Source organism: Cucurbita maxima, unplaced genomic scaffold, assembly GCF_002738345.1.
Source record: "Cucurbita maxima cultivar Rimu unplaced genomic scaffold, Cmax_1.0 Cma_Scf00009, whole genome shotgun sequence".
NCBI lineage: Eukaryota > Viridiplantae > Streptophyta > Magnoliopsida > Cucurbitales > Cucurbitaceae > Cucurbita > Cucurbita maxima.
In genome coordinates, this window is record NW_019272025.1 from 2361645 (window position 1) to 2387569 (window position 25925).

Here is a 25925-nt window from a genome sequence, read left to right on the forward strand (position 1 = left end):
TTTTTTTTTTTTTTTTTTTTTTTTTTTTTTTTTGTAACATTGAATAAGAATGGAAAAAATGTGGGTTATTTAAGGTGTTATGTTTTGTAGAATTTATGGATTAAGAGTATGGAATATGTTATATTAATCTTATCGACCCGAGCATAACTTAAACGTTAAGGTAGCAACGGCTTTTATCTATTGATGACTGGTTCAACGAGTATCATACTAATGAGGAGACCGATATCGACTCATTTAAACTGTATATCCAGAAACTTGTGATCCAAGAATAATTATGTTAGACAAACACGACTCTTCATAATAGTATGATATTGTTCACTTTAAGCATAACCTCTCACACCTCCTCTCGACCATTCCCTAAATTAGCCGATGTGGGACTTTCATCATCCAACAATCTCCCTTCGAACAAAGTATGCCTCTCCTTAATCGAGGCTCGACTCATTTGGAGTCTTAGTCATTTATTACTCTGCCTTCGAGGAGGCTTAATTCCTTTTCTTTTGGAGTCATTTGTTCGACATTTGAGGATTTACCAATTTATTGGCACGACTAAGTTTAAGGCATGACTCTGATACTAACGTTAGACGACTCTTGAGCATAGTATGAACATAAGCTCTCATCGCTTTGGTTTGAGCTTCCCAAAAAACATCATACCAATAGAAAAAGTATTCCTTGATGATAAACCTATGACCATTCCCTAAATTAGCTTGGACTTTCGTCATCCAACAAATTAAACTTGTCACCAAAATACAACTTAAACATCGAGGTAGTTTATTAAACGAGAAAATTGTGATCAACTCATTTGAATTGTATGTTCGAGTTGTCTATTAAATCCTTCATTCAGATAGAATCTTGAATTAAATGATAATTTATATTAATAATATTGTCTAATTTATTGAGCTATGTTCAAATTGATAATAAATTATATTATTTCGATGAATACGTAAAAAAAAATAAATTAATAAAATACTTATGAAAAATGTGTCGATATCTTGAATCAATTTAGATATCTTAAATGATAAGGACGTGACTTTTTAATTTGATAAATTAATTATGATTATAACTGATTTAATCTCGTAGTTATCTCTTTTTAGTATCATTTATAAGAAATTATTCGATAAACTTGAATCAAATAATGAATCAATCGAGGTTTGAAAAACATAGGACTAAAAATGTAATACATAGTATCGATCTAAAAAAACGTTCCAAAAATACTATTCAGATTTTAAAAAAAATTCAAAAATTTAAAAATTTAAACTTAAAAAATAATAATAATAAATCATTTCTAGTTAGCAGTACGTTTTAAAAATACTCATGAAAGTAACGTTAAAAATTTAGAAATAATCTAACATATTTACGAACAGAAGGAAACTTTTTAAAATATTTCAAAAACATTATTAAAAGTTAAGCCTATTTTTTTAAAATAAAATAAATACTAATGATTTTTATTTCAAATTAAGTATAGAAATATATTTAAAATTTTTTAAAATATAAATGGTTGAAGAGGAGAACAAAACACCCTTTATAAGAGTGTAGAAACCAGCATAACACCTTTTAAAGTCTTGAGGGAAAGCACGAAAGGGAGAGTCCAACGAGGACAATATCTGCTACGGGTGGATTTGGGTCGTTATAGAAACGTTCATTTTTCTAAAAATAAAATACCATTAATGAAATAGAAACCGAACAAAAAGGGTTTTTTTTTTTTAATTATAAAAAAAAATGTTATATGAATAATTTTGATATAATACAAAAAATATATAAGAAAATAAAGATGTGTCACATTTGAATCCATATGTGTGTAAAGAAGCATGCAAACAAAAGGGAATCATTTAATAGAAGATTTGTTTGTTGGTTTTGTTCTAAACAATTAAAGACAAAGTTTTTGAATCAAATTCAATTCACATTTTCTTTTCTTACTCCATAAAGCAAACACATTGTTTTGGGTCCATTCTTGTCCGTTTTCGATCCCGAACTCTTCTAATATTCTTTTTTTCGAGATTCCGTAAACATTTCCTCTTCGTTTCTCAACGAGATATATCTCTACGAACAAAAAATTCAAGACGTTTCTACTGCATACGCTATAGTCAAACTATAGTTTGACCTTAACAACAATAATTTCAAGCTATGAGACCGAATCAATTTGGTTGTTTGACCTTAACAGTGAATAATCCCAAGATGCGAGATGGAATCAGGGTTTCGCAAAAGGAGGTAATAGAAATTACGGATCCAGTTTCCCCAAAAGTGAGGGAGATGACTTGAAGCTGGAGGAAGACAAAAGTGGAAGCCAAGCACACAGTGTTAGATCCCACGTCGGTTGGAGAGGGGGAATATCATTTTTTATAGAGGACAATATCTACTAGTGGTGGACTTAGACCGTTACAAATGGTATCAGAGCTAGACATCAGGGAATGTGCCAGAAAAGGACTAAGCTGAGAAAGGGGTGGTCATAAAGCAATGTGCTAGTAAGGATACTGAGCCCTAGAGGAGAATGAATTGTGAGATCCTACATCGGTTGGAGAGACGAACAATCGTTATTTATAAGAGTGTGCAAATCTCTTCCTAACTGTCATGGTCATGCTTCTCCAAGACGTGTTACTTATGGTTGCATGTTGGATATCCCGGTCATACTTGTCTAGAACATGTTGTCCATGGGTGCATGCATGTACGAATCCCTTCTACTTGATTTCATGTTAGTTAGGTCTTTATTATTATTGTTGTGTCAACACGGGAGTGTATGACCGCGACCGATCGCCAAAATCATGTCTACACCCGTCAGGGCTAAAATGCCCCAAAAATGTATTATAGAGGAGATGTCATTAGTTGTCAATTCTTCATATTCGGGTTATATGTTATTAAATTCGTTTTAGCTTATAACAATTCTTTCTTTAATATTGTCTTCAATGTATTTTCTCGCTCACAGTTTTTAAAACATTTCTCTCAAACATGACCCGAGCCTCAAACATACACCAACATTGTCCACGAAAGCGCATAATAAGTAATGTGACCATGTCGCAAGAAATACAAGGGAATGCTGAGACCATCAGATGCTGAATTCATATTTCAAATCTTGAACACGAGACGTTACATTTTATTTAGTTAATTGTAGTTATATCGAGTTCCAATATGAAAACGAAAATATGGTTATTAATATCTTAATCAATTCAACTATTTGTGTATTCGTAACTACTCTAAGTAGTAATATGGTGTGCGTGTATATATATATATATATATATATATATATATATATATATTATCAAAGGTATATTATATAAGAAATAATAGTATTATATTTAATTTCAAATAATTTATTTAAAAATGAAAGTTAATATTTAATGTGAAAAACATTTTTGCATAAATTAATATTAAAATTAATATTATAATCATTTATTAATTAAATTATTTAACATTTAAAAAAAAATAGTCATTTAATGGAAATAAAGAAAAGAAAAAGGGAGGAACACGTAATTATTACTTTAAAACCCATTTTTAAAAGTAAAGTCCAAAAGAAAAGAAAAGATTTGATGCGATTTTTTTTATATGAATTAAATAATTATTAGTTTAAAATACATTTTTAAAAAATTATCATTTATTCGTGCATGTGACGGAATGGACATCTCTTGACAGACACCGCTTTACTTGTCATGACGTGAGGGTCACAACCTACTCTCTTCATAGTATCATTGTGACATTCTCCCCCACTTAACTTAGTCATCGTCTTCGATGACTTACTCGGGGCACAATTGTATTGCAGAACATTCTCTCCCACTTAATTTAGTTATCGTCCTCGATGACTTTCTCGGGACGCATTCGCCTCACTGATTATGAAAAGTATAATAGACAAAATAGTATTTAAAAAATAAATACTAGAAAAAGGAGAACGATTTTTTAAAAAAAGTTTAAATATTTTCTTTTAGTCCATATACTTTTATAATTATCGTGTTGGTCCCTATACTTTAAAAAATTAACTATTTAGTCCCTAAAAATAATATTGAAAGACCACCAAAATGAACGCTATGAAAAAAAAATTCTTTTTTGTTCCGCAACATTTTCATTGATATTTTTACATATTTTTAATTATATCGTAAAAAAATTTATAAAATGTGAATATATTTATTCAATAAATATTATTAACTAACCATTTTTTTTTTATCAAAATTAACATCAAATTAAGGTAGAAATTAATATTAATATTTATTAAATTTAGTATTTTAACAAAATAAAAAATAATGATATTTTTTTTAGAAATAATTATAATGTCTTGGAAAATATTAAATAATTTTAAATATTTTTACTTAAAATATTTTTAAATAATTTTAAAATTAAAGTTTTGGATAATTACCTAAAACATTCAATACAATTTAGCCACTTGGATAATATCCATTCACATATAATATCAATTTTTCTTATTTCATAGTATATTTCATGTGGCCATTTAAAAATACCAAAAAAAAAATAAAAAATCTTTTATGAATTAGAAAATTGGAGAAATTTCTCAAAAATATTAAATTCGAGAGAAATTAGACTAGCAACCCAAATCATAAAGGTTGGGTTAAAAAAAAATTAGTTCGGTGTTGGGTTGAGTTTTTGAAAAATGAAAATTTTGGTTTGGTGTTTAGGATGATATATATATATATATATTTTTGTCAAATCAATCTGACCAACCTGAAAATAGAGATACAACTCAACCCTAATTTTAAAAAACTTAAAATATTTAACGTTTATAGTTATGTTAGTATGCATCATGACTTGTAAATATTAAATATTTGATATTTGAACTTTACGAGAGGTTAGTTATTAATGTAACGTACATCATAGATAAGAATGATTTTTTAAATAATTAAAAAAAGAATAGCTCCACGACTCAACAAAAACCAACCTGAAAATAGAGGGTTGGCTTAGGTTGGGTTGAGTTAATGCCGATTATCTAAGAATTTAACGACGTTTCGGTATTACCGTCGAGAAGAAAGTTTCAAATCATATAAAGAAAGACTCTCTTAGCTTGCATACCTCATCAAGAACCTCAAAACCTGGCATGGAGGTAGTACCATATAATAAATCCCCAAGACTACATGAACTCTATTCAGGTTGTTCGAGTCACCAACTCAATCAACCCAAAATTTCAGGTTGGTCCAAAAGATTTTTTCAATACAACATGTGTACGCTTGTAACATCACAAGCCCATTACTAGCAATTATTGTCTGCTTTGATCTCTTACGTATCGTCGTCGGCCTCATGATTTTAAAATGCATCTACTAAGGAGAGGTTTCCACGCTTTTACAAGGAATTTTATGTTTCCCTTTACCGCTGATGTGGGATCTCACAACATTCCTCGCTTTACGACGAACAAAATTAGATCCAAATTCCAATAAAGTATCACTTTACCAGCCTTTTACTCTTCAAAATCAATACAAACAAAAGGGTGTTCTCAACTTGGATTTTGACTGAAGCTAATGAAGTTAAAAAGGGGGAAGTTGATTGATATCCATTGGTGAGAGGTACAGCAAGTTAGGCATGGTGGTTTCTAATCTCAGGTCCACTTTAAAAAAAAAGCAACAAATTTCAAACAGTTTGCCCATAACATAAAAGAGTAAGCATAGAGCATACCAAATCCAAAACCAAACCTTCTTTGTTTACCCATTTTTTAGCTTTCCCTTTTGATGTGATACCCATTTTGGAGGAACAAAAGCTTGGTCTGCTACCAACTTCATCAGTTTTGGGTATCAGAATATGGTTCAACAATGGTGAGAGGCATGTGCTTGGCCATGCTCTCTTCTTAATGGCTTCATCATGTGTATTGGGACCAACAATCTTGTCATTTGAGATATTTTAATGGGACAAATGAAGTCATATGGGCATTACTGATGGTGTTGATTAGAAGTTGAAGGGGCATTCTTTTCTCAGGCTTTATACTATCTCTTAAAGTAAGATTTTATAAAGTTAATGGAGGAAAAAAAAGGTGATTAGTTTAATCTTTAGGCTTATTTTATTAGTCTAATCTTCACGTTGTCAAAATGACTTTGAACACTTCGAACATTTGTGAATCTATGAACCATATCAATCTGCTAATCAAATCGAGACAGATAGAGTGTGAGATCCCACTTCGGTTGGAGAGGAGAACGAAACATTTCTTATAAATGTGTGAAAATCTCTCCCTAATGTGCGTTTAGAGGCTGACGGCGATACATAATGGGCCAAAGCAGATGTTATCTACTAGTGGTGGATTTAGGCTATTACAAATGATATCAAAGCCAAACATCAGGTTGTGTGACAGTGAGAACGTTGGGTACCCAAGGAGGATGGACTTGCTATTACAAATGGTATAAGAGCCAGACACCAAGTGGTGTGTGAGTGAGAACACTGAGTTCCCCAAGGAGTGTGGATTGTGAGATCTCACATTGGTTGAAAAGGGGAACGAAACATTTCTTATAAGGGTGTGGAAACCTCTCCCTAACAGACGCGTTTAGAGGCTAACGACAATACGTAACAGGCCAAAATAAACAATATCTGCTAGTAGTGGATTTGAGTTGTTACAAATAGTATCAGAGCCAGACACCAGGCGGTGCGCCAACGAGGATGCTAGGTCCCGAAAGGGGTGGATTGTGAGAACCCACATCAGTTGAAGAGAAAAAACGAAGCATTCCTTATAAGGGTGTGGAAACCTCTCCCTAATAGACCCGTTTCCTTACAATGGTGTGGAAACCTCTCTCTAGTAGACGTGTTTCCTTCTAAGGACGTGGAAACCTCTTCTTAGTGGACGCGTTTTAAAACCGTGAGGCTAACAACGACACGTAACAAGCTAAAACGAATAATATTTACTAGCGGTAGGCCTAGACTATACATAAAGTAAGTTATACGATCTCAATTTTCGCAACTCACGACAGTGTTCAAAACCTTTTTGGAAACAAAAACTAGTCATGGGGTTACCTTTAAAAATGATGCTTTTAGTACATGAACCTACAAGACAGAAATAAGTGGGTCACTCTTTGTAGAGATAGTGATAAACAAGTCTTTTGTAAAGATTTAAAAAGAACATATGCTCTGTAGTGCAATGGTTTTGAGGGGGAATCTCCAAAGCCAAAACTTTGGGCTGCAAAGAAACCTTTGTCCATAATCCATGGCTTGTCATGTGAGCATCTGAGGGTAGCAGTGCCCTTATGTCTGCATCAAATTAGCCTGCAAGAATCGGAAAGATTCAATACTTGTACTACAAGTTACGCTTTCAATGGCAACTAGAGATCTTGAAGTAAATTCCTCTTAGAATAAAGAAAGGTTGGATTCTAGATGTAAAGATACAAGATCATAAGGAATAGATCCACAGATCATGGTCAACTGAAGCGCGTGTTACGAGCGAAAGCAATCAGCCACTAGATTCAGTGGTGTTTTGGACATTCGAGCACGTGCGTATGAGAAAGATGAACTAGTTACATAAAGTAATCAACCACTAGATTCAACAGTATACTTTGAATCACAATCTAGCATGGAATCAACGGAGTATCTGCAAAGTACCATGAAGTATAAGCTAGAAAGGAAATAACATGGTAGTAAATAGTTACATAAAGTCATCCGTCACTAGGTTTAATCGTATTCTTGTAATTCTCTGTGAGATCCCACATCGGTTGGATAAGAGAATGAAACATTCTTTATAAGGGTGTGAAAACCTCTCTTTATTAGATGCGTTCTAAAAACCTAGAAGGAAAAACCTGAAGAGAACAATATTTGCTAGCAGTGGACTTGGACTGTTCAAATGGTATCAGAGCCAGACATCGAGCGATGTGCTAGCGAGGAGGTTGAGTCCAAAAGGGGGGTGGACACGAGATGGTGTGCCAACAATGATGCTGGGCCTTGAACGGGGTGGATTGTGAGATCCTACATTTGTTGGAGAGGAAACAAATCATTCTTTATAAGGATGTGGAAACCTCTCTCTAGTAGATGCGTTTTAAAACCATAAGTAGAAGTCTGGAAGTAAAAGTTCAAAGATGATAATATCTGCTAACGGTGAGATTGAATTTTTGCGAATGGTATTAAAGCCAGACACCGGGTGATATGTCAGCGAGAAGGCTGAGTCTTGAAGGGGGTGGGTTAGGGAAAATGCCACTTCTCCCTAGTAGATGTGTTTTATAATCTTGAGGGGAAGTCCGAAAGGAAAGACCCAAAAAGAACTATATTTGTTAGCAGTGGACTTGGGCCGTTCATTCTCAAACAAGAGCAAAGGCTTTAGAGCAAACAGTTGATAGTAATCAATTATTCATGGATTGCCCCATCAATCCATAAGGTTTGCCTTAATTATGATGCCACTTCCCAACCATAGCTCCCACAATCACTAACCAAGAAGCTTAAGACATTAGAGCAAACAATGCTCACTTTGATTGATATTGCCATATCAAATTTCTACATAGGAGATTGTCAGTTTCAACAGTAGTTTTAAAACTCCTCAGTTTCTTTCAAATGCTCTACCTGGTCAAGAAGGTCCACCAAACATCTCTAATGTTGAATTTCCATTGAAATAAACTTCCTTTGTTATCAGATTCCACATCGGTTGGAGAGGGAAACGAACCGTTCTTTATAAGAATCTGAAAACCTCTCCTTAGTAGACCTATTTTAAAATCAAGAGGTTAATGATGATATATAATGGACAAAAGCGGACAATAACCAGTGGGCTTGGACAGTTACAAATGGTATCAGAGCCAAGTTCTGTGCGGTGTGCCAGTGAGGACGCTAGGCTCTCAAGGGGATAGATTGTCAGATTCCACATCGGTTGAAGAAGGGAATGAAACATTCCTTATAAGGATGTGGAAACCTCTTTCTAATAGACGTGTTTTAAAATCGTGAGGTTGACGGGGATTTGTAATGGGCAAAAACGAACAATATCTGCTATTAGTGTGCTTGGACTATTACAAATGATATCAGAGTCAGGTTCCATGCGGTACACTAGGCCTACAAGGAGGGCGGATTGTGAGATCCCACATCAGTTGGAGAAGGGAATGATACATTTCTTATAAGAGTGAGGAAACCTCTCCCTAATATATGAGTTTTAAAATTGTGAGGTTAACAGCAATATATCTACTATAAGTGGACTTGGGCTATTACAAATGGTATCAAAGCAAGGTTCTGTGTGGTGTACAGCGAGGACGCTAGGCTCTCAAGAGGGTAGATTGTGAGATCTCACATTGATTGAAGAAGGGAACGAAGTCTTCCTCGTAGCCGCAACAAAAGAAAAGGTAATGCTCTTTTGAGGAAAGTACATCAGAGGCTATAGAAAGCCTTGTGTCACATGATTAAACCAGAGAGAGGGTAACAACAGAGTAAATTCTAGTCATCTACTAACCAATAACAAAGTAAATAAATGCAACTAAGAGATGATATGCACGACAGAAACCACACCTAATGAGCTTCCTTAGCAGAAACCAGTCATATTCAGCCAACCCATAAGTCACAAACTCCAATTGAACATAAAAATCTCTCACGAGCATTTCAACAAACACTTCGCATGCAAGACACGAGTAGCCAAACACGAAGCACATGTGGATCCACGAGTTTTGCACAAAACAATCCAATGCCAGATCCAACTTCACAATCGACCCATGAATCTATCTTCTCATGTGGGTAGGCAGCAAAAGGGCACATGAAGTACGAGATATCACTCGAGAAGTAGGAGAGATCACTCAAAATAACACTTATTAAATAATGTTCTAAACCCAACTAAAACAAGTTGATTTAGATTATTTATTTAATTTTTTTTATTATTAGACTAAAATATTTAATTTTTAATTAAATAGCCCAATTTTTATATTTATTTAAAATACTTCTCAAATAATTAAAATTAAAATGTATTAGTAGTTAAAGAATAATTTATAAAAAAATTATGAAATTAAATATAAATGTGATAAATATATGTATATATATAATTGTAGAGTAAACAAATATATTTTTTAAAATTAACGATAAATTTGAATTATTTAGTTCAACTAAATAAATTAATAGCGTACTAAAATAGTTAATACATAAACAAATTATTCAAGTTATTAAATTATTAATTTTTATATATATATAATTGTTTAGTAAACAAATACATTTTTTAATTTTTTTAATTTTTTAATATATAAATCTTAACATATTTCAAACTAATTAATAAATTATTTATAATATATAAACAAATTATTAAATTTGGTATGAATGAATTGGACGGATGAGAAATTTTCACGAGACGACACTTGGAGGAAGGAAGAAACTCGAGGATGAACGACACGTCGGAACATACTCACCGAGACAAAAATCGTGTCGGAAAGCCAACGAATTCCTAGGAACCACGTAAAAAACCCATCAGATCATCTCAATTAAGCAAGTTTTACTCCATATTATTGCCCGTTTTAAGAGATTCCGACGCGTTACAGCCGATTTCCCACTTTCCCACCGTCCCCATTCATAGCTTCGTTGGCAGGGCATCTTCTCCGATTCTTCCTCCGTCGCTGTAATCCGAATCGCCGCCGTGTTTTTCCGCTATTTTACATCTCCTCCTTCAAACCCTTTTCTCTTTTTCCTCATCTCTATCATTAGTTTCTCAATTTCAGGTCGCCGGATCGGATTCCATCAATACCTCGTAAGTGGGCTTTATTTCCCTTTTTCGTTTGATTTCTTAATTTTCTTCTGATGTTCTTGGATGCCCTTGTTCTTGTTGATTATGATCATAATTATTAATAATTGTTCTTCATTTATTTCTATTTGGTTAGGTTTGATCTTTCTTTCCCATTTCAGATCTTATATAGTTTGTTTGTTCTTCACCCATGTGACTAATTTGGTCTATTTCGTTGAAAGGCATTGAGATTCAAAAGATATGGTGAAGGAGACTGGTTATTATGATGTATTGGGTGTCAAATTCGATGCCTCCTCTGCAGAAATTAAGAAGGCATACTACGTTAAGGTGATTTATCCATGGCTATGATGATCAATGAATTTCATTAGACTTTCATTGTTCTGTTAAGTTGCCTCTTAGTCTTAGATTCTTAGCTGCATTTCATATTATGATCTGGTTTATTTTTCTGTAATGGAGTATTGGTTCATTCTTTGCATCATTCTTGGTCCACCCGGCTAGTCTTTGAGAGCCTCAACGACATCCCGAGTCTTGACACGGGTACCTTAGGGTGGGAACTTTGTTAGTGTTGGGAGTGGGACATTTCATAACCTTGATGTCTATTTTTCAGGCAAGGCTAGTTCATCCAGATAAAAATCAAGGAGATCCGAAAGCGGCGGAAAATTTTCAGGTGAACTGAAGTTCCTAACCCTGTTTAGTCTGTTAGTTTTATTGCTAAACAGCAAGCCGGATATGCGATTCGTTATACAATTGCTTGTTTTTGTCCTTGTGAAGGTACTGGGAGAGGCTTATCAGGTATTGAGCGATCCCGAGAAGCGTGAAGCATACGACAAGTATGGGAAGGCAGGAGTACAACAGTATGTTTCTTTAACTGAGATAGAAAGTTTAAACTAATAGGTTAGCGTATTTAATAGGTTAACATGCTCCGTTAACTATTGGTTTGAAAACTAGCACGGGACTTAGTGACTATTGACATAAATCGAGATGAGAAAATAAAATTTCAAAGATTTGAGTACAGGGCATTCGGCTCTAATGCCATATTAAACTACTGATAAACCTAAAAGCTTAAGCGATGAGCTATCGATCCTTTAGACCTTCGGAATTTGAAGCTAGAGGTGTTAGAAAAGTTACCACAAGATAACTAGCTTGTGGCAGCCAAGCATTCATAGCGACGTTGCTTTTTGTTGACCAGTTGGGGCCTTTTGGCCCCCAAAGGCACGTGTCGTCTAAGCCCTTGTAATGGATAAGTTTCAAGGGCCGCCTTGTACCATAATATCCTCTGAGCGATAGGTAGAATCCTTTGCAGATGACTTAAATATGCGACCGTGTATTGTAAATTACTTACTGAAGAAACAATTCTAGTCTTTTAAGTTTTATTCGTCGCAAGTGATGCTAGCGGCTCTGATTTCCATTGATCGATTTCATTCTTCTTCTTTTGCAAAAAAGATGTATATGATAATCCTTTGATCTTTTTCTCCGTGTTTTTTAGGGACACCATGGTAGACCCTGCAGCTGTGTTCGGTATGCTGTTTGGAAGTGAGTTCTTTGAAGAGTATGTTGGTCAGCTTGCTTTGGCTGTTCTATCAACTTTCGAGATTGAGGAAGATTCACAAGACCCCGAGATACGCAAGCAAAAAATTCAGGAAAAGCTAAAGGTATGCTTCTTTTCCTTCAATGATGCAGATGTAAAAGCAGACTTTTGTCATGGCATTTACCCATACTTGTAAAAAATGTAGATATTTCAAAAGGAAAGGGAAGAAAAGCTTGCAAACATTTTGAAAGAGCGCCTCCAACCATATGTTGATGGTCGGGTTGATGAGTTTGTGACATGGGCAAGTTCAGAAGCACGACGACTCTCCAATGCTGGTATGTATAACCATATATATGTTTCTCTATAAAAACATTCTAGTTTAGGCAAGTTCCATAATGCTTGGGGAACAAATTCATTATATGCCTTTTTGTGAGATCCCACGTCGGTTGGAGAGCGGAACGAAACATTTCTTATAAGAGTGTGGAAACCTTTCTCTAGTAGACGCGTTTTAAAATCTTGAGGGAAAGCCTAAAGAGAACAATATCTGCTAGCTGTGGCTTAGTCTGTTACAAATGGTATCAGAGCCAGACACCAAGAGGTGTGTTAGCGAGGACGCTGGGCCCCAAGAGGGGTGGATTGTGAGATCTCACATCAGTTGGAGAGGGGAACAAAACATTTCTTATAAAGGTGTGGAAACATCTCTCTAGCATATGCGTTTTAAAACTTTGAGGGGAAGGGAAAACCCGAAGAAGACAATATCTACTAGCATCTTTAGCTACAAATTACCCACAAGCTATTTGCAATCAGCTTTTGGTGAGACCATGCTGCACACCATTGGATACATATACACAAGGAAAGCTGCGAAGGAACTTGGGAGGGACAGACGTTATATGAAAGTGCCGTTTTTAGCCGAGTGGGTGCGAGATAAAGGACACCAGATAAAATCACAAGTGATGGCAGCTTCAGGTAATCTTCTCTCTTGTTTATAAAGCTTTCGAACATTTGATTTCGATCCTAACCATTGCACTTTTGTTTAGGTGCTGTTTCTTTGATTCAATTACAGGAAGAGTTGAAGCGGCTGAATGAAGGAGATAACCGAGACGAGAACCTGGCAAAAGCCATTGAAGAGAAGAAAGATGCTGTTCTTAACTCACTTTGGCAGATTAATGTGGTCGACATCGAATCTACTCTGTCACGTGTCTGCTCTGTAGTAAGTCACAATATCATACTTTCTCTTAAGTTAAACTACCATTGCCCAGGCTAGGACTGTTAAAGTCAGGATTATGAGGTTGATTTTATATTTTGCACTTATAACTTATCCGAGGTTATGATTTTTACATAAATGAGAACTAGGAAATCATCGTTTACCGATCACCCGAGCACTTACATAGATTGGAAAATATTCTCACATATATAGAAAGTAGAAACTAGTTCCCGTTCTCATCTTAACAAGGAAATTGTCGTTTGCCGGTCACCAGAGCTCTTTACGTAGATTGGAAAACATATATAGAAAGTAGAAACTAGTTTCCGTTCTCACCTAAACTAAGAACTCGTTTATCAGTCACCCGAGCTCTTATGTAGATTGGAAAGTCATCAACTTTAGTATTCTCACACATACAGAAAGTAGAAACTAGTTCCCATTCTCATCTTAACTAAGAAATCGTCATTTACTAGTCACCCGAGCTCGTACGTAGACGGGAAGACATATATCACTAGAAACTCTTAACTAAGATGTCGTCATTTACCGGTCACCCGAGCTGGAATACATATATCAGTAGAAACTAGTTTCCAGTCTCATCTTAACTAGGAAATCGTCGTTTACCAATCACCCAAGCTCCTACGGGATTGGAAAACATATATAGAAAGTAGAAACTAGTGTCCATTTTCATCTTAACCACGAAATCGTTGTTTATCAGTCACCCGAGCCCTTCTGTAGATTGGAAAATCATCAACTTCAGTATTCTCACATATATTGAAAGTAGAAACTAGTTTCCATTCTCATATTTAACTAGGAAATCGGCGTTTATTAGCCACTCGATCTCTTATGTAGATTAGAAAATCAATAACTTTAGCATGGTAGAAACTAGTTCCCATTCTCATCTTAACTAGGAAATCGTCGTTTATCGGTCACCCGAGCTCGTACGTAAATTGGAAAACATATATAGAAAGTAGAAACTAGTTCCCATTCTCATCTTAACTAGGAAATCGTTGTTTACCGGTCACCCGAGCTCATACGTAAATTGGAAGACATATATAGAAAGTAGAAACTAGTTTCCGTTCTCATATTTAATTAGGAAATCGTCGATTACTAGCCACTCGATCTCTTATGTAGATTAGAAAATCATCAACTTTAGCGTAGTAGAAACTAGTTCCCATTCTCATCTTAACTAGGAAATCGTTGTTTACCGGTCACCCGAGCTCATACGTAAATTGGAGAACATATAGAAAGTAGAAACTAGTTTGTATTCTCGTCTTAACTAGGAAATCATCATTCACCAGTCACCCGAGCTCTTATGTAGATTGGAAAATCATCAACCTTAGTATTCTCACATTATATTGAAAGTAGAAACTAGTTCCCGTTCTCATCTCAACACCCCCCTCCCCGTAAAAAGGAAGAGATGGGCAAGATAGCCTCGAAAATAAACACAACATAAATGAACTCCCAGTTCGTTTTTATAAGAAAACGAGTAGTCCGTCCTTGTTTGTGCCTTAACATGACATAAACTTCGGAGTCATGTCAATTCACCATAACTCTCTTTTCTCTATCAGGTTATTAGAGACCCCAGTGTGTCGAAAGACGTACTGAAGCTACGAGCCAGAGCCCTGAAGAAGTTAGGAGCGGTGTTCCAAGTAAGAGTGAGCCATAAGAAAGTCTTCCATTTGAGACCGACCGGTTCGGTTGCGTTATTACGTGCACGTTGATTAACCCATGTATTGCCAACTTTTCAGGGTGCAAAGTCAGCTTACAGCAGAGAAAACAGCCTGAGGCATGAAAATGGTAAATCAATTGCTGTTGCTTCTTCAACTTCATGAGCTCACACTTCCATGGAAACTGTCAGTCTTCTCTGATCTGATGATGTTCTTTTTCATTCTATATATTTGAATTCAATGATTGTTCTTCATTTTTTGTATGCTGTTCTTGAGAATTCCTTCATTTTTTTTTCCTGCTTTGTAATTTCTAGCTTACAATCTGCTCTTTTTCTTGTAAATAAGTTATAGGAGAGTGAGTTGGGGTTCTGAATCATTGTTTATTTATTTATTGAAGGAGATGAAATATTTCGATTTCTTGAGTAACTTCTAAATATTTCGATTTGGTCCCTTACTTTACTCACGTCTTTCGAGTTTAGCTTCGAGTTCTATTCTAAGCCTTAATACATTGTTATCGATTAGTGGCGGCCTTGTTTACATTGGCTTGGGGTCTTTGGGTCATACGTGCTTAGAGGTCCCAAGTTTAGCTTGATACCAAAAACTCTAGATGTTTTTTAGGTCCGAGTCCTCGGGCAGGTGCAAATGTCCTATGGGTAGGGAGAAAAGTTCTAGGGGTACCCGGAGAAAGTTGCTAGTGAAATATTTGAAATGCTAAGGAGACTATATTGGGATTTTACATCAATTGGAGAGGGAAACGAAACATGATAAGAGTGTGAAAACTTTTCTCTAGCAGACGCATTTTAAAATCGTTAGACTGATAATGATATATAATGAGCTAAAGCAAATAATATCTGCTAATGGTGAGTTTGAGTTGTTGCAAATTGTATCATAGACACGCGTCAATTAGGTCACTAGCTAGCCCCCTTAGGGGAGTGATTGTGAGATGAGACCCTACAATAGTTGGAGAAGGGAACGAAGCACTCGTTATAATATGTTATTGTTTGGTATCAATCCTAACACGATCTAGTTGCTTTAATCCTACGATCATTCTACTCGAGCATCCATTTATTTTGATTTCCCGTAAATAAAATATTTTTCAAAAATGCCTTTCAAAGCATTTTGTGTAAAAACTATATAATTTTTTTTTTTTTAAAAAAATGTTTGGTTACATTTTCTGAAAGTTTGATTTGTGTAAAATCACTATAAAAAAGGACACTATCACTAGTCCATCATCGTCGGTGTTCAGTGTAACTTATGGATTCTAGTGGTCGTTCAACGTTAAATGGCAGCGGTTGTTGATGATTGTTAGTAGTGAGCAGTGTCACGGTCATGTTTGTCTAAGGCGTGTTGTTTGTAAGCGTATGTCGGATGTCCCGATCATGTTTGTCTAAGATGTGTTGTCCATGGTCGTTTGTCCGTTCCAAATCCCTTTTACTTGCTTTCATGTTGGATAGATTTTTACCATTATTGTTGTGTCAATACGGGGTATATGACCGGTCACCAAAATCAAGATGTGACTAGTTATCAATTCTTTCTACTCAGGTTACAACATTACTTTCTTTAAAATTGTTTTCAACGTATTTCTTCGCTCACATTTTTTAAAATATTTCTCTCAAACGTGACCCAAGACTCGAGCTTACATCGCTATTGTCTGTATAGTCAAAATTTCACACGACTGACTTATTCGCTGGATTAGAACAAATGCAGCACAATTGTTGTCTCGCTCAACGACATAAAAACTAAAGATAGTGTAAGAGAATGGTTGTCATTCTATATATATTAAAAGTAAGGTATTTATAGTGACATTATTGAATTTGAATATCTGGACGGTAACAAAAAGAATATTTGCTAAACTTAGGACTAAATTTATGTACCATACCTATATTAATTTCATTCTTAAAAACTTAGGCTAACAAAATATCCATACATTTGGGTAAAACAAAACAATAAATATTAATCTTCAAATATTTTTCATCTGTAACAAAGTAATACTAATTTTAGATAATATTCAAGAGAATATTGCCTAAATTACTAAAAGAACCCCACAAAAAGACCCAATTATTGGATTCAAAGAGGGGCAAAAGAGAAATAAGTTTATTTTTTAAATTTTGATGTAGTGACGTAATTTGCCAGCTAATTAACGGTAACATATATATTCATTTTTTTTTAATTTATTAAATTAGTTTTCAAACCATTATCACTCCATGCAAATCTTAACCAACTGAGTGTTCGGGTAATATTTTGGAAAGTTGAATTCGACATCTGGTGGCCCTGACATTCTTCATAGTCACAGACCAATACTGAGCTTTGGAGTTCTTACGATCGAGTCACTGAAATGGAAAGTGTACATTGCTTGTATAGATATTTAAACATTTCTTAGTTATCCTATTCTCGGGATTGCTCTTGTTTCGATCGAGTCACTGAAATGGAAAGCGTCACAGTAAAACATATGCGAAACTCAATATTTTGAAAAAATACGTTTCAGATAGTTAATCAAAATAAGTTCATAATCCAACCAAAACTATACGGATTGGGTTGAGTTGATCTAATTTTTTAGGTTATCAGTGTAATATCTCAAGCCCATCATTAGCAAATATTGTCTATTTTGTCGTACGTCATCAGTCTCACGTTTTTTAAAACGTGTTTGCTAGGGAGAGATTTCTAACACTGTTATAAAAACGTTTCGTTCCCCTCTTCAACCGATGTGGGATCTCATAATCAAAATCTTCACCCGAAAGATTAAAAGCAATACATAAAGGTAAATATGGGAAGATGGGGTATTATTTTAGTGTTACAACTCTCTCTAAGGAACTCGGCAAAATAGCCTCGTAACTTCGGGAGAAGGGGTGCCTCCTCACAAAGGGGGTTGGAGTAACCAGGGTCGGGTGACTGTTTACCAAAAACACAGGTCTCCGCAAAGTCGTAAGATCATGTATGGGGGCTGACGCCTGCCCAGTGTCGGAAGGTCAAGGAAGTTGGTGACCTGATGACAGGGGAGCCGGCAACCGAAGCCCCAATGAACGGCGGCCGTAACTATAACGATCGTAAGGTAACGAAATTCCTTGTCGGGTAAGTTTCGACCTGCACGAAAGGCGTAACGATCTAGGCTAAAATCTAAGAGTCTCTTTATTCTCCATTGATGCAATTATGTGGGTCATTTTTAGTGGTATTTGGTGTGTAGTCCTTGTCTTTTAAGGATTTATAATAATGGCACACTATTATTTCCACGTAAACTTACTTTATAACCCAACCTAACTCCTCCTCTCCTTTTTAAGGCACTTACTTATTTAATTATGTAATCCACTTATGGGAAATTGCATAAAAGACCCAAAAATTTTCCATTTCAGTCCTTATATTCCCTTTTAATTACACATCCAATATCTCATTAATTTTTATTTCTTTGTTTCTTCCTTCAATACGTCAAAGAATATTTCCAAATCCCAAGGGGGTTTTACCAATTTTTTTTTTTACCACAAAGTAAAATAGTCATTTGAAATTTGGGTAAAAGTAAATTTGAAAATTAAATTTATAATTATTATTCTACTTATAGTTTATTTTATTTTATTACCTACTTTTTTAATATACTTTAAAAAATGAAGGTAAATAAATAAATACTTATCAAATGGGTCGTGAGTTTTTTTTTTTTTTAAATTCAAGTTTTTATAAAAAATAGTTTTAAATTTTTTTTTCCTTTTAATTTGTTTAAATTCACTATAATTTATCCTTAAAAAAACATTTTAAAAATCTCCTATTTTTATAATTATTTAATTACTTAATTTTTAAATTAAGTTTATAAATACTATTTTCATTAAATCACATTAATTTAGTCCAATCCATAAATTTTAAATATTTTTTAAAAAAAGGAAAATTGAAGGGTAATGAGGTAATTTCACGTGGACGCTAATCCCAATTATATATCTTAAAAATCCACTAAAGCTTGTTTAGACTTAGTGCCCCAACAAAAGAAAAGTGGTCTCTTTCTCCCTTTTTCATTTGAATTTTAAATTAAAAAAGCATTAAAGTAATTTATTAAATAATAATAATAATAATAATAATTTATAATTAATAACCAAATTTCTATAACTCATACATAAGAGGAAGCATCATTTGGTTCTATGCTCTTTGGAAAAACAAGAAGAAGAAGAAGAAAGACCTACTTTGAAAAACACTCACAAATCATCATTAAGGTTGTTTCTATCATATTGGGAATCATGTTTTTCAAGTATAAGCTCGGCTTCGTCTTCTTCTTCCTCCTCCTCTCGACCTCGTTTTTCTCTACTATTTGCATTGCAGGTGGGTTTTTCGACGCTTTTGCTTATTTGAAAGTGTCAGAGATTTCGTAATTGTAGTACATGTTTCGTTATGAACTCAACCTCGTTTTTATCCACCATCTGTACTGCAAGTGGGCTTTCGATGTTTTCATTTATTTTGGAAGTGCTAAAGGTTTCTAAGTCGTACATGTTTCATTGTGAACTCGCCCATGTTTTTATCTACCATTTAGCATGTGGGTTTTCGACGTTTTTGTTTATTTTGTGATTTTGTGTAACAGTCAAAACTCACCGCTAGTAGATATTGTTTGTTTTATTCCGTTATGTATCGACGTTAGCCTCACGATTTTAAAACGCGTTTATTATGGAGAGATTTCCACACTCTTATCTATTAACGATGAGCTTGAGCTGTTACAAATGATATAGAGCCAGACACCGGGCGGTATGCCAATATAGGTGGATTGTGAGATCCCATGTTAGTTAGAGAGGGGAATGTGAAAATCTCTCCCTAGCAAACGTGTTTTAAAACTATAAGGCTAACAACGATACGTAATGAGCTAAAACGGACAATATTTACTAGTGGTAGACTTGGAATGTTATATTTTGAATATAACTAGACTGATTTCAATTATTTATCGAAACGACTCTCAAATATGTCACGTTATACAATTTCTAAGCCCAAACCAACTCGAGGTGTTAATTGAAAGTGTATAGACAATTTTTAAAAGCTACTTTGATTTGGATTGTTACTTTTTCATTTGAGAAAAAAGTAAAGCAAAACAAAAACAAAAATTTATTCAAACATGTTGTTTCCGACAACTAAAGAGTATCTTATTTGCATGCGTAGTATATGTTATTCGTGTAAATTAAGGAGAGAAATAAGGTCTGTTCTTTTTTGAAAAAATTACTGATTTTTTAATGTAAAAGTAAAAGTAAGTTCTTTATAAGCACTTTTTATTTTTTCTTGTGCAGGTCGACCTTCTAAGCTGGTTCATGAGGTTGTTAATGGTGTTGTGCATGAGGTTTGTATTTATATTAAATCCAAAGTTTAATTGTTTGGGTAACCCACTTGAGTGACTCGTAACGAAATAGTTGTGTTCGGGATGGTTGAAAGTTATATGAAACTTATTTGTGATAATTTGGTCTAAAATTTTTGTTATGAATAACCAAAATTATACCGTGAAGGTGTAAGTTAGATTAATGGTATGACATGACAAATGGATGTTTTGAAACGGGTAGGTCTAAAGCCTGAGTAGTAAGTCTCTCGCTCGGTTATAGAAACCCTAACGTTCAACGGGCCTCTTTTTGTCAATATTTTTGTTGTTTTAGATTGGAGGTAGAAACACATCTAAATTTTTAATCAAAATTAAAAGATAAAAACTACATCTTTTTAGATTTTAAAGATCGACGTGGTTTTATGAAAACATTGATATAAGGTAGATAATAAAAACGAAACTTGGTAGTAGGTAGGGGTGTTCATATGACTCAAGAGCCTGATCAACTCTGAAGGTTGATTTTGGTTAGATTTCTTCTTTTTAGATTTGGGTTTGATTGGATTTTTGGAAAACTGAAAAAATTCGAGTAAGTTCACGGATTGACATTATTTTGGTCAGGTCAATCCAACTCAAGTGGGTTGGGTTTGGTTCGATTGGGAACTCTATTCGGGTTATTATGGTCATCAACCCAACCAACTCGAAATTTTGTGTTGGTTCAAAAAACAATTTCCAACCCAATTTGTGTATACTCGTATCGATAAAAGTCGTATTTATAAGCTTAAATTTCAAAAACCATATATTTATGAGATTACCCAAACCCTAACTAACTTCGATAAAGCTTTGAACTTGATCATCAGGGTCGAAAGAGGACGACACGAGATGAAATGGAGGATGTCCATGAAAGGCTTTTGAGGGTAAACACCAAAGACTATGGAAGATATGATCCATCTCCATCTTTTGTGAAGCCTCCTTTCAAGCTCATCCCCAACTAAGGGAAAAAAAACAAAAGAATCCACCACCAATATGGGCTCTTTTACCACTACCTTAGCTTATAAATAAATAATCAGAAATATCATGTGTTTCATATTATATGTATAATATATATAGTATATACTATGGTCACAGACTTAGATATATATATGAATATAAAGCTTTAGTAATGTTTTGATGTATACATTTGGTGTATTTTGGAATAGGTTACCTTATCATTATAGTAGTCAATATACTTTAATATAATACTATTTTGGTATTGATTTCGCTAACATTAAGGTCAACCTTCAAATCGAGCTAATTCTCAAACCATATGGACTAGGCTCGGCCTCGACCTTGGCTGGGTTTGCTTCTATTTTTCGGACCCACTTGGGTCATGGCGTGTAGCTATGGCCCAAGTCTTTGTCTTTTTTGTTGTTGATTGCCTTGGAGGACATTAAATGGTATCTCGTTATTACGTCCCCATAATTTATACACTATAAATCAAGTCATCAAACAGTATCTCGCAATTAAGTCCTCATATCTTACTTACCCCACAGGTAGAAATCGGGTCGGGTATCTCCAATATGAATATAACTCGGTGATTAAGTCCCCACATTCAACATTTGAAGATGGTAGAAATCGATCATTAAATTGTAAAGTCGTTAAAAAAATAATAAAATTGGAATTTATATAGTTCTCTTTTTCAATGGAGTGTGTATGGAGAGAATTGATTTAAAATTCCCAAGGAAAATGTGTTGTATATAAAAAAGGATTAGTTTCAAAGTTTGTTTGTCCCACATCGACAGAATTGTGAAAAGGGAATGGGCAAATGAGTATAAAAGGAAAGCAATGGGCAACATAATAACCTACTTACCTGGACGGGGTGTTTGAGCGATCATGAAGGTCCATGGCCTGGGTTGGTGACCTCCATTGCACTGTCGAGGGGTTCTCGCCTAAGGTCTGTCCAATGAGACAGAACCTACGTCATAATTTGTGGCAGTGGGGGCCTGCGTTCGCGCGTCCCCTATTCAAAAGAAAAAACTTGTAACCTATTATTTTTGTTATTCGTATAATTTTCTTCTAAACATAAAATTATAAATTTTGAAATGTAATTATATTTTTGATCATTTTTTAATATACATGGAAGAGGAGTTTTGATCAAATTTTAAAAACATATGCACAAATAATTGTATGGTAAAAAATAAATTTATTTTTTAAATTATAATTCAACTCAGAGTTGATTTGATTTGGTTTTTCAATAAAACCAACGACGGAAATATTTATTTAGTGTATTTATATTTTTTTTATTATTATTTAATAATGACTTCTTTATACGTGTAATTACCATATTAGATACCATTTGATGAAATTTTGTATTAAGTAATGAACAGAGAAGACAAAAAATAATAATTTCAAAAAATATTGAGCAAAAAATATATTTATTTTCGAAATTTGGTTAAAAATTCAATTGAGAAATAAAACAAATATGTTCTCAATTATTAAAAAAAAAACTAAATTATTATCAAATAATATTTAAATACAAACGTAGAATATAAATATAAAAAAATACCATAGAGCATAATCGATAATTAATAAGTATATAAATTTTTTAATTGAAGTTGGATATTTAAGTCACCGTATCTTAAGGCTATAGAACAATTAATCGAAATGATATAGTTTCCAAAGGTCTCAATGGAATTGTGGGAAGTTTATCAGTCCCACATCGAAAGAAATGAAAAGAAGAAATGGATGGATGGATATAAAAACTAAGCAACTAGCTACGTTGCAACATACTTACCTGGACGGGGTGTTTGGGCGATCATGAAGACCCATGGCCTAGGTTAGTGACCTCCATTGCACGGCGGAGGGGTTCTCGCCTAAGGTCTGTCCAATGTGGCAGAGCCTACGTCATAATTTGTGGTAGTGGGGGCCTGCGTACGCGCGGCCCCTACCCAATGCAAGTTAAAAATCTGTACCATGTATGGTGTGATTAATTGTAAAGTAATTATACATTCCCAGTTTGTTTATTTTTATAATGTTAATCTGAATATTAAATAGTAATTTTCTTAACTTTTTTGAATTAAGAGTTCGACCATATTTTACAATGTACTTTTAAAAGCTTTGTCAGTTACTACTTTTTTACCATTTGGGGTCCTCCCGGGATTTTTTTTTATGTCGGTAAAACATTTAACAAGACGAAAACGACTCTCCACAATGGTATGATATTGTGGCTTTGCTTTGGGCTTCCCCAAAAGGCCTTACTACTTTTTTACCATTTGAGGTCCTCCCGGGATTTTTTTTTATGTCGGTAAAACATTTAACAAGACGAAAACGACTCTCCACAATGGTATGATATTGTGGCTTTGCTTTGGGCTTCCCCAAAAGGCCTCATACCAATGGAGAGTGTATTCTTAGATTATAAACCCGACTTTCATCATCCAACAAACGCAAGAAGAGCAAAATAATAATTTTAAAAGCTTATAATAATTTGTTTTTTTTATTATTCTTTAATGAACCTATTTAGACTTTAAAACTCTGCTATAGATGATGTTTTATTTTCTTCTCCAACCAACGGACATCACAATCTACTTCTTTTCGGGGCCTAGTGTCCTTGTTGGCACTGTTTTCTTCATTCCAATCGATGTGGGACTGCCACCAAATCCACCCCTTTCGGCCAACGTCCTTACTAGTGTATCACCTTGTGTCTACTCTCCTTCGAAGAACAACGAGAAAGCTGACACATCGTTCGATGTCTGGCTCTGATATCATTTGTGATGTCTCACATTAGTTGAGAAGGAGAACAAAACATCCCCAAAACATTATTTATAAGAGTGTGAAAACCTTTTCCTAGCAGACATGTTTTAGAGCCTTGAGGGAAAGTTCGAAAGGAAAAAGACCAAATAAACAATATCTACTAGCGATAGATTATGGGCGTTAGCAGTTTTCTATTATAAAAACTAACTAATAATTGAAGTGGTAGCGTGGGGTTTGCGTTCGCCCCTACCCAAACTAGTCCGTTTCTGTTAATATTAATTATAATGGTTAAATTGAATCATTGTTTAATATGTAAATGTTGTATTAATATTATTTCATATCTTATTAACACGCTCTTATATTATTATTTGTATCATAACTGAAGTAACATAAAATTTGCCATTTAATTGTATTTTTTTTATTCTTTCCAAAATCAATATTTTTCAAATTATATAAAAAAATTAATAAATAATTTGTAATTAAAATTTTTAAATTTTTGTATTTTAAATAAACAAGAAAAATGATCCCTTTGAAAATGCTAAACAAGGCTTAGTTTCTATTAGTCCCACATCGACAGAGTCTACAAGAAGATACATGGTCACCGAGTATAAAAAGGAAGCAACAGGCTTCGATTAAGATACTTACCTGGACGGGGTTTTTGGGCGATCAAGAAGGTCCATGGCCTAGGTTAGTGTCCTCCATTGCACTTTTGGAGGGGTTCTACTCTAAGGTCTGTTCAACGTGGCAGAGCCTACGTCATAATTTGTGGTAGTGGGGGCCTGCGTCCGCGCGGCCTCTACCCATTTCGAGTCTTTGAATCATCCATCTTTTATGTTCTAATTTAGCATTTTTGACCATTAAGTCCCCCACCCCTTATCTTTTATTATACTAATGAAAATCTATTATATATAAATTAATTATATATAAATGAGGATTATGTTAGACGAACACGACTCTCCACAATGGTATGACATTGTTCACTTTAAGCATAAGCTCTCATGGCTTTACTTTGGGTTTCCCACCCAAAAGGTCTCATATACCAATGAAGTTAGTATTCCTCCCTTATAAACCCATGATCATTCCCTAAATTAGCTGATGTGCCCAAAACGTCTCATATACCAATGAAGTTAGTATTCCTCCCTTATAAACCCATGATCATTCCCTAAATTAGCTGATGTGGTTGCCAATCTATTGGCACGACTAAGTTTAGGGCATGGCTCCGATACCATGTTAGACGAACAAGACTCTCCACAATAATATGATATTGTCCACTTTGAGTATAAGCTCTCGTGGCTTTGCTTTGGGCTTCCCAAAAGGCCTCATACTAATGAAGTTAGTATTCCTCACTTATAAACCAAAGATCATTCCCTAAATTAGCCGATGTGAGACTTTCATCATCCAACATATTAATTCTGAATTGTATATGTAAAAGAGGATTAATTCTTAGAAAATCTATTATATGTAAAAGAGGATTAATTCTGAATTGTGTCTGTGTCCCACATCGAGATTTTTGAAGAAAAGATGGTCAATTCTCGAAAAGATGGTCGAATGGATATAAAATGGAAGCAAGTAATGAACCCATATCAATTTCATGTTACAAACTTGATTTATTTTTGTTAAAATAAAAAATTTATATTACAACATATTATAAATTATACGAGATTATAAAATCATAATTATACTAATCTTTAACACAAAATGTGTTCTTAGATTAATTAATAATAGCAACCACAATTAGTTTTGTGGGTTATAAATATATTATCACATCAATTTAGCTAAATCCATGATATAAATAAATTAAATTATTAAATACACAACAACAATAATTCTAGATTAAAAAATAATTGTTAATTCATATAATAATTAATATCCTTAATAAGAAACAAAATTTAAATAAAATATATAATACATATTTTAAAAAAATAAAATAAAAAAAGGGAAAATAAAAGAAA

General features: G+C 34.2%; 2 protein-coding genes, 2 long non-coding RNA genes and 3 other non-coding genes across 8 annotated transcripts in view; 5 read left to right on the forward strand and 2 right to left on the reverse strand.

Annotated features, from left to right (window-relative positions):
- LOC111484348 overlaps window positions 1-717 on the reverse strand; it is a 19931-nt gene extending 19214 nt beyond the window's left edge. The window contains exon 1 of the long non-coding RNA XR_002718491.1: window positions 606-717. This is a non-coding gene — a long non-coding RNA (uncharacterized LOC111484348). The remainder of the gene's footprint in view (window positions 1-605) is intronic.
- A 6252-nt stretch (window positions 718-6969) lies between these two features.
- Window positions 6970-9597, reverse strand: LOC111484345. The gene is made up of 2 exons (XR_002718488.1): window positions 9379-9597; window positions 6970-7170 (listed from the first exon to the last, which is right to left on the reverse strand). It is a non-coding gene; the product is annotated as an uncharacterized LOC111484345 (long non-coding RNA).
- Window positions 9598-10185: 588 nt separating this feature from the next.
- On the forward strand, window positions 10186-15406 carry LOC111484267 (chaperone protein dnaJ 10). Of its 2 annotated transcripts, XM_023130799.1 has the most exons (11): window positions 10186-10465; window positions 10566-10594; window positions 10810-10915; window positions 11196-11255; window positions 11360-11442; window positions 12075-12240; window positions 12322-12451; window positions 12924-13082; window positions 13154-13326; window positions 14886-14966; window positions 15066-15406. In XM_023130799.1, exons 3-11 carry the CDS (start codon window positions 10829-10831, stop codon window positions 15147-15149), a joined length of 1023 nt encoding a protein of 340 aa, XP_022986567.1. In that variant the 5' UTR covers window positions 10186-10465; window positions 10566-10594; window positions 10810-10828; the 3' UTR covers window positions 15150-15406. The 2 variants fall into 2 exon arrangements, with proteins under 2 accessions (XP_022986567.1, XP_022986566.1); XM_023130798.1 differs by having other exon boundaries at window positions 10186-10594.
- A 3647-nt stretch (window positions 15407-19053) lies between these two features.
- On the forward strand, window positions 19054-21421 carry LOC111484327 (protein CASPARIAN STRIP INTEGRITY FACTOR 1-like). Its single transcript, XM_023130882.1, has 3 exons — window positions 19054-19277; window positions 20225-20274; window positions 21105-21421. The coding sequence occupies exons 1-3, from the start codon at window positions 19100-19102 to the stop codon at window positions 21237-21239; spliced, it is 363 nt and encodes a 120-aa protein (XP_022986650.1). The 5' UTR covers window positions 19054-19099; the 3' UTR covers window positions 21240-21421.
- A 664-nt stretch (window positions 21422-22085) lies between these two features.
- LOC111484641 lies at window positions 22086-22247 on the forward strand. Its single transcript, XR_002718566.1, has one exon. It is a non-coding gene; the product is annotated as a U1 spliceosomal RNA (small nuclear RNA).
- Window positions 22248-23009: 762 nt separating this feature from the next.
- On the forward strand, window positions 23010-23171 carry LOC111484633. Its single transcript, XR_002718558.1, has one exon. It is a non-coding gene; the product is annotated as a U1 spliceosomal RNA (small nuclear RNA).
- Window positions 23172-24610: 1439 nt separating this feature from the next.
- On the forward strand, window positions 24611-24773 carry LOC111484640. Its single transcript, XR_002718565.1, has one exon. It is a non-coding gene; the product is annotated as a U1 spliceosomal RNA (small nuclear RNA).
- The last annotated feature ends 1152 nt before the right edge of the window (window positions 24774-25925 follow it).

Excerpts from the sequence above, each read along its gene's own strand:
- LOC111484327 (XM_023130882.1), top strand. The coding sequence starts at position 19,100 with ATGCTCTTTGGAAAAACAAGAAGAAGAAGAAGAAAGACCTACTTTGAA. Across the intron at positions 19,278-20,224 it reads CTCTACTATTTGCATTGCAG|GTCGACCTTCTAAGCTGGTT; the intron begins GTGGGTTTTTCG and ends TTTCTTGTGCAG. Across the intron at positions 20,275-21,104 it reads TTAATGGTGTTGTGCATGAG|GGTCGAAAGAGGACGACACG; the intron begins GTTTGTATTTAT and ends CTTGATCATCAG.
- LOC111484267 (XM_023130798.1), top strand. The coding sequence starts at position 10,829 with ATGGTGAAGGAGACTGGTTATTATGATGTATTGGGTGTCAAATTCGAT. Across the intron at positions 11,256-11,359 it reads AAGCGGCGGAAAATTTTCAG|GTACTGGGAGAGGCTTATCA; the intron begins GTGAACTGAAGT and ends GTCCTTGTGAAG. Across the intron at positions 13,083-13,153 it reads ACAAGTGATGGCAGCTTCAG|GTGCTGTTTCTTTGATTCAA; the intron begins GTAATCTTCTCT and ends ACTTTTGTTTAG.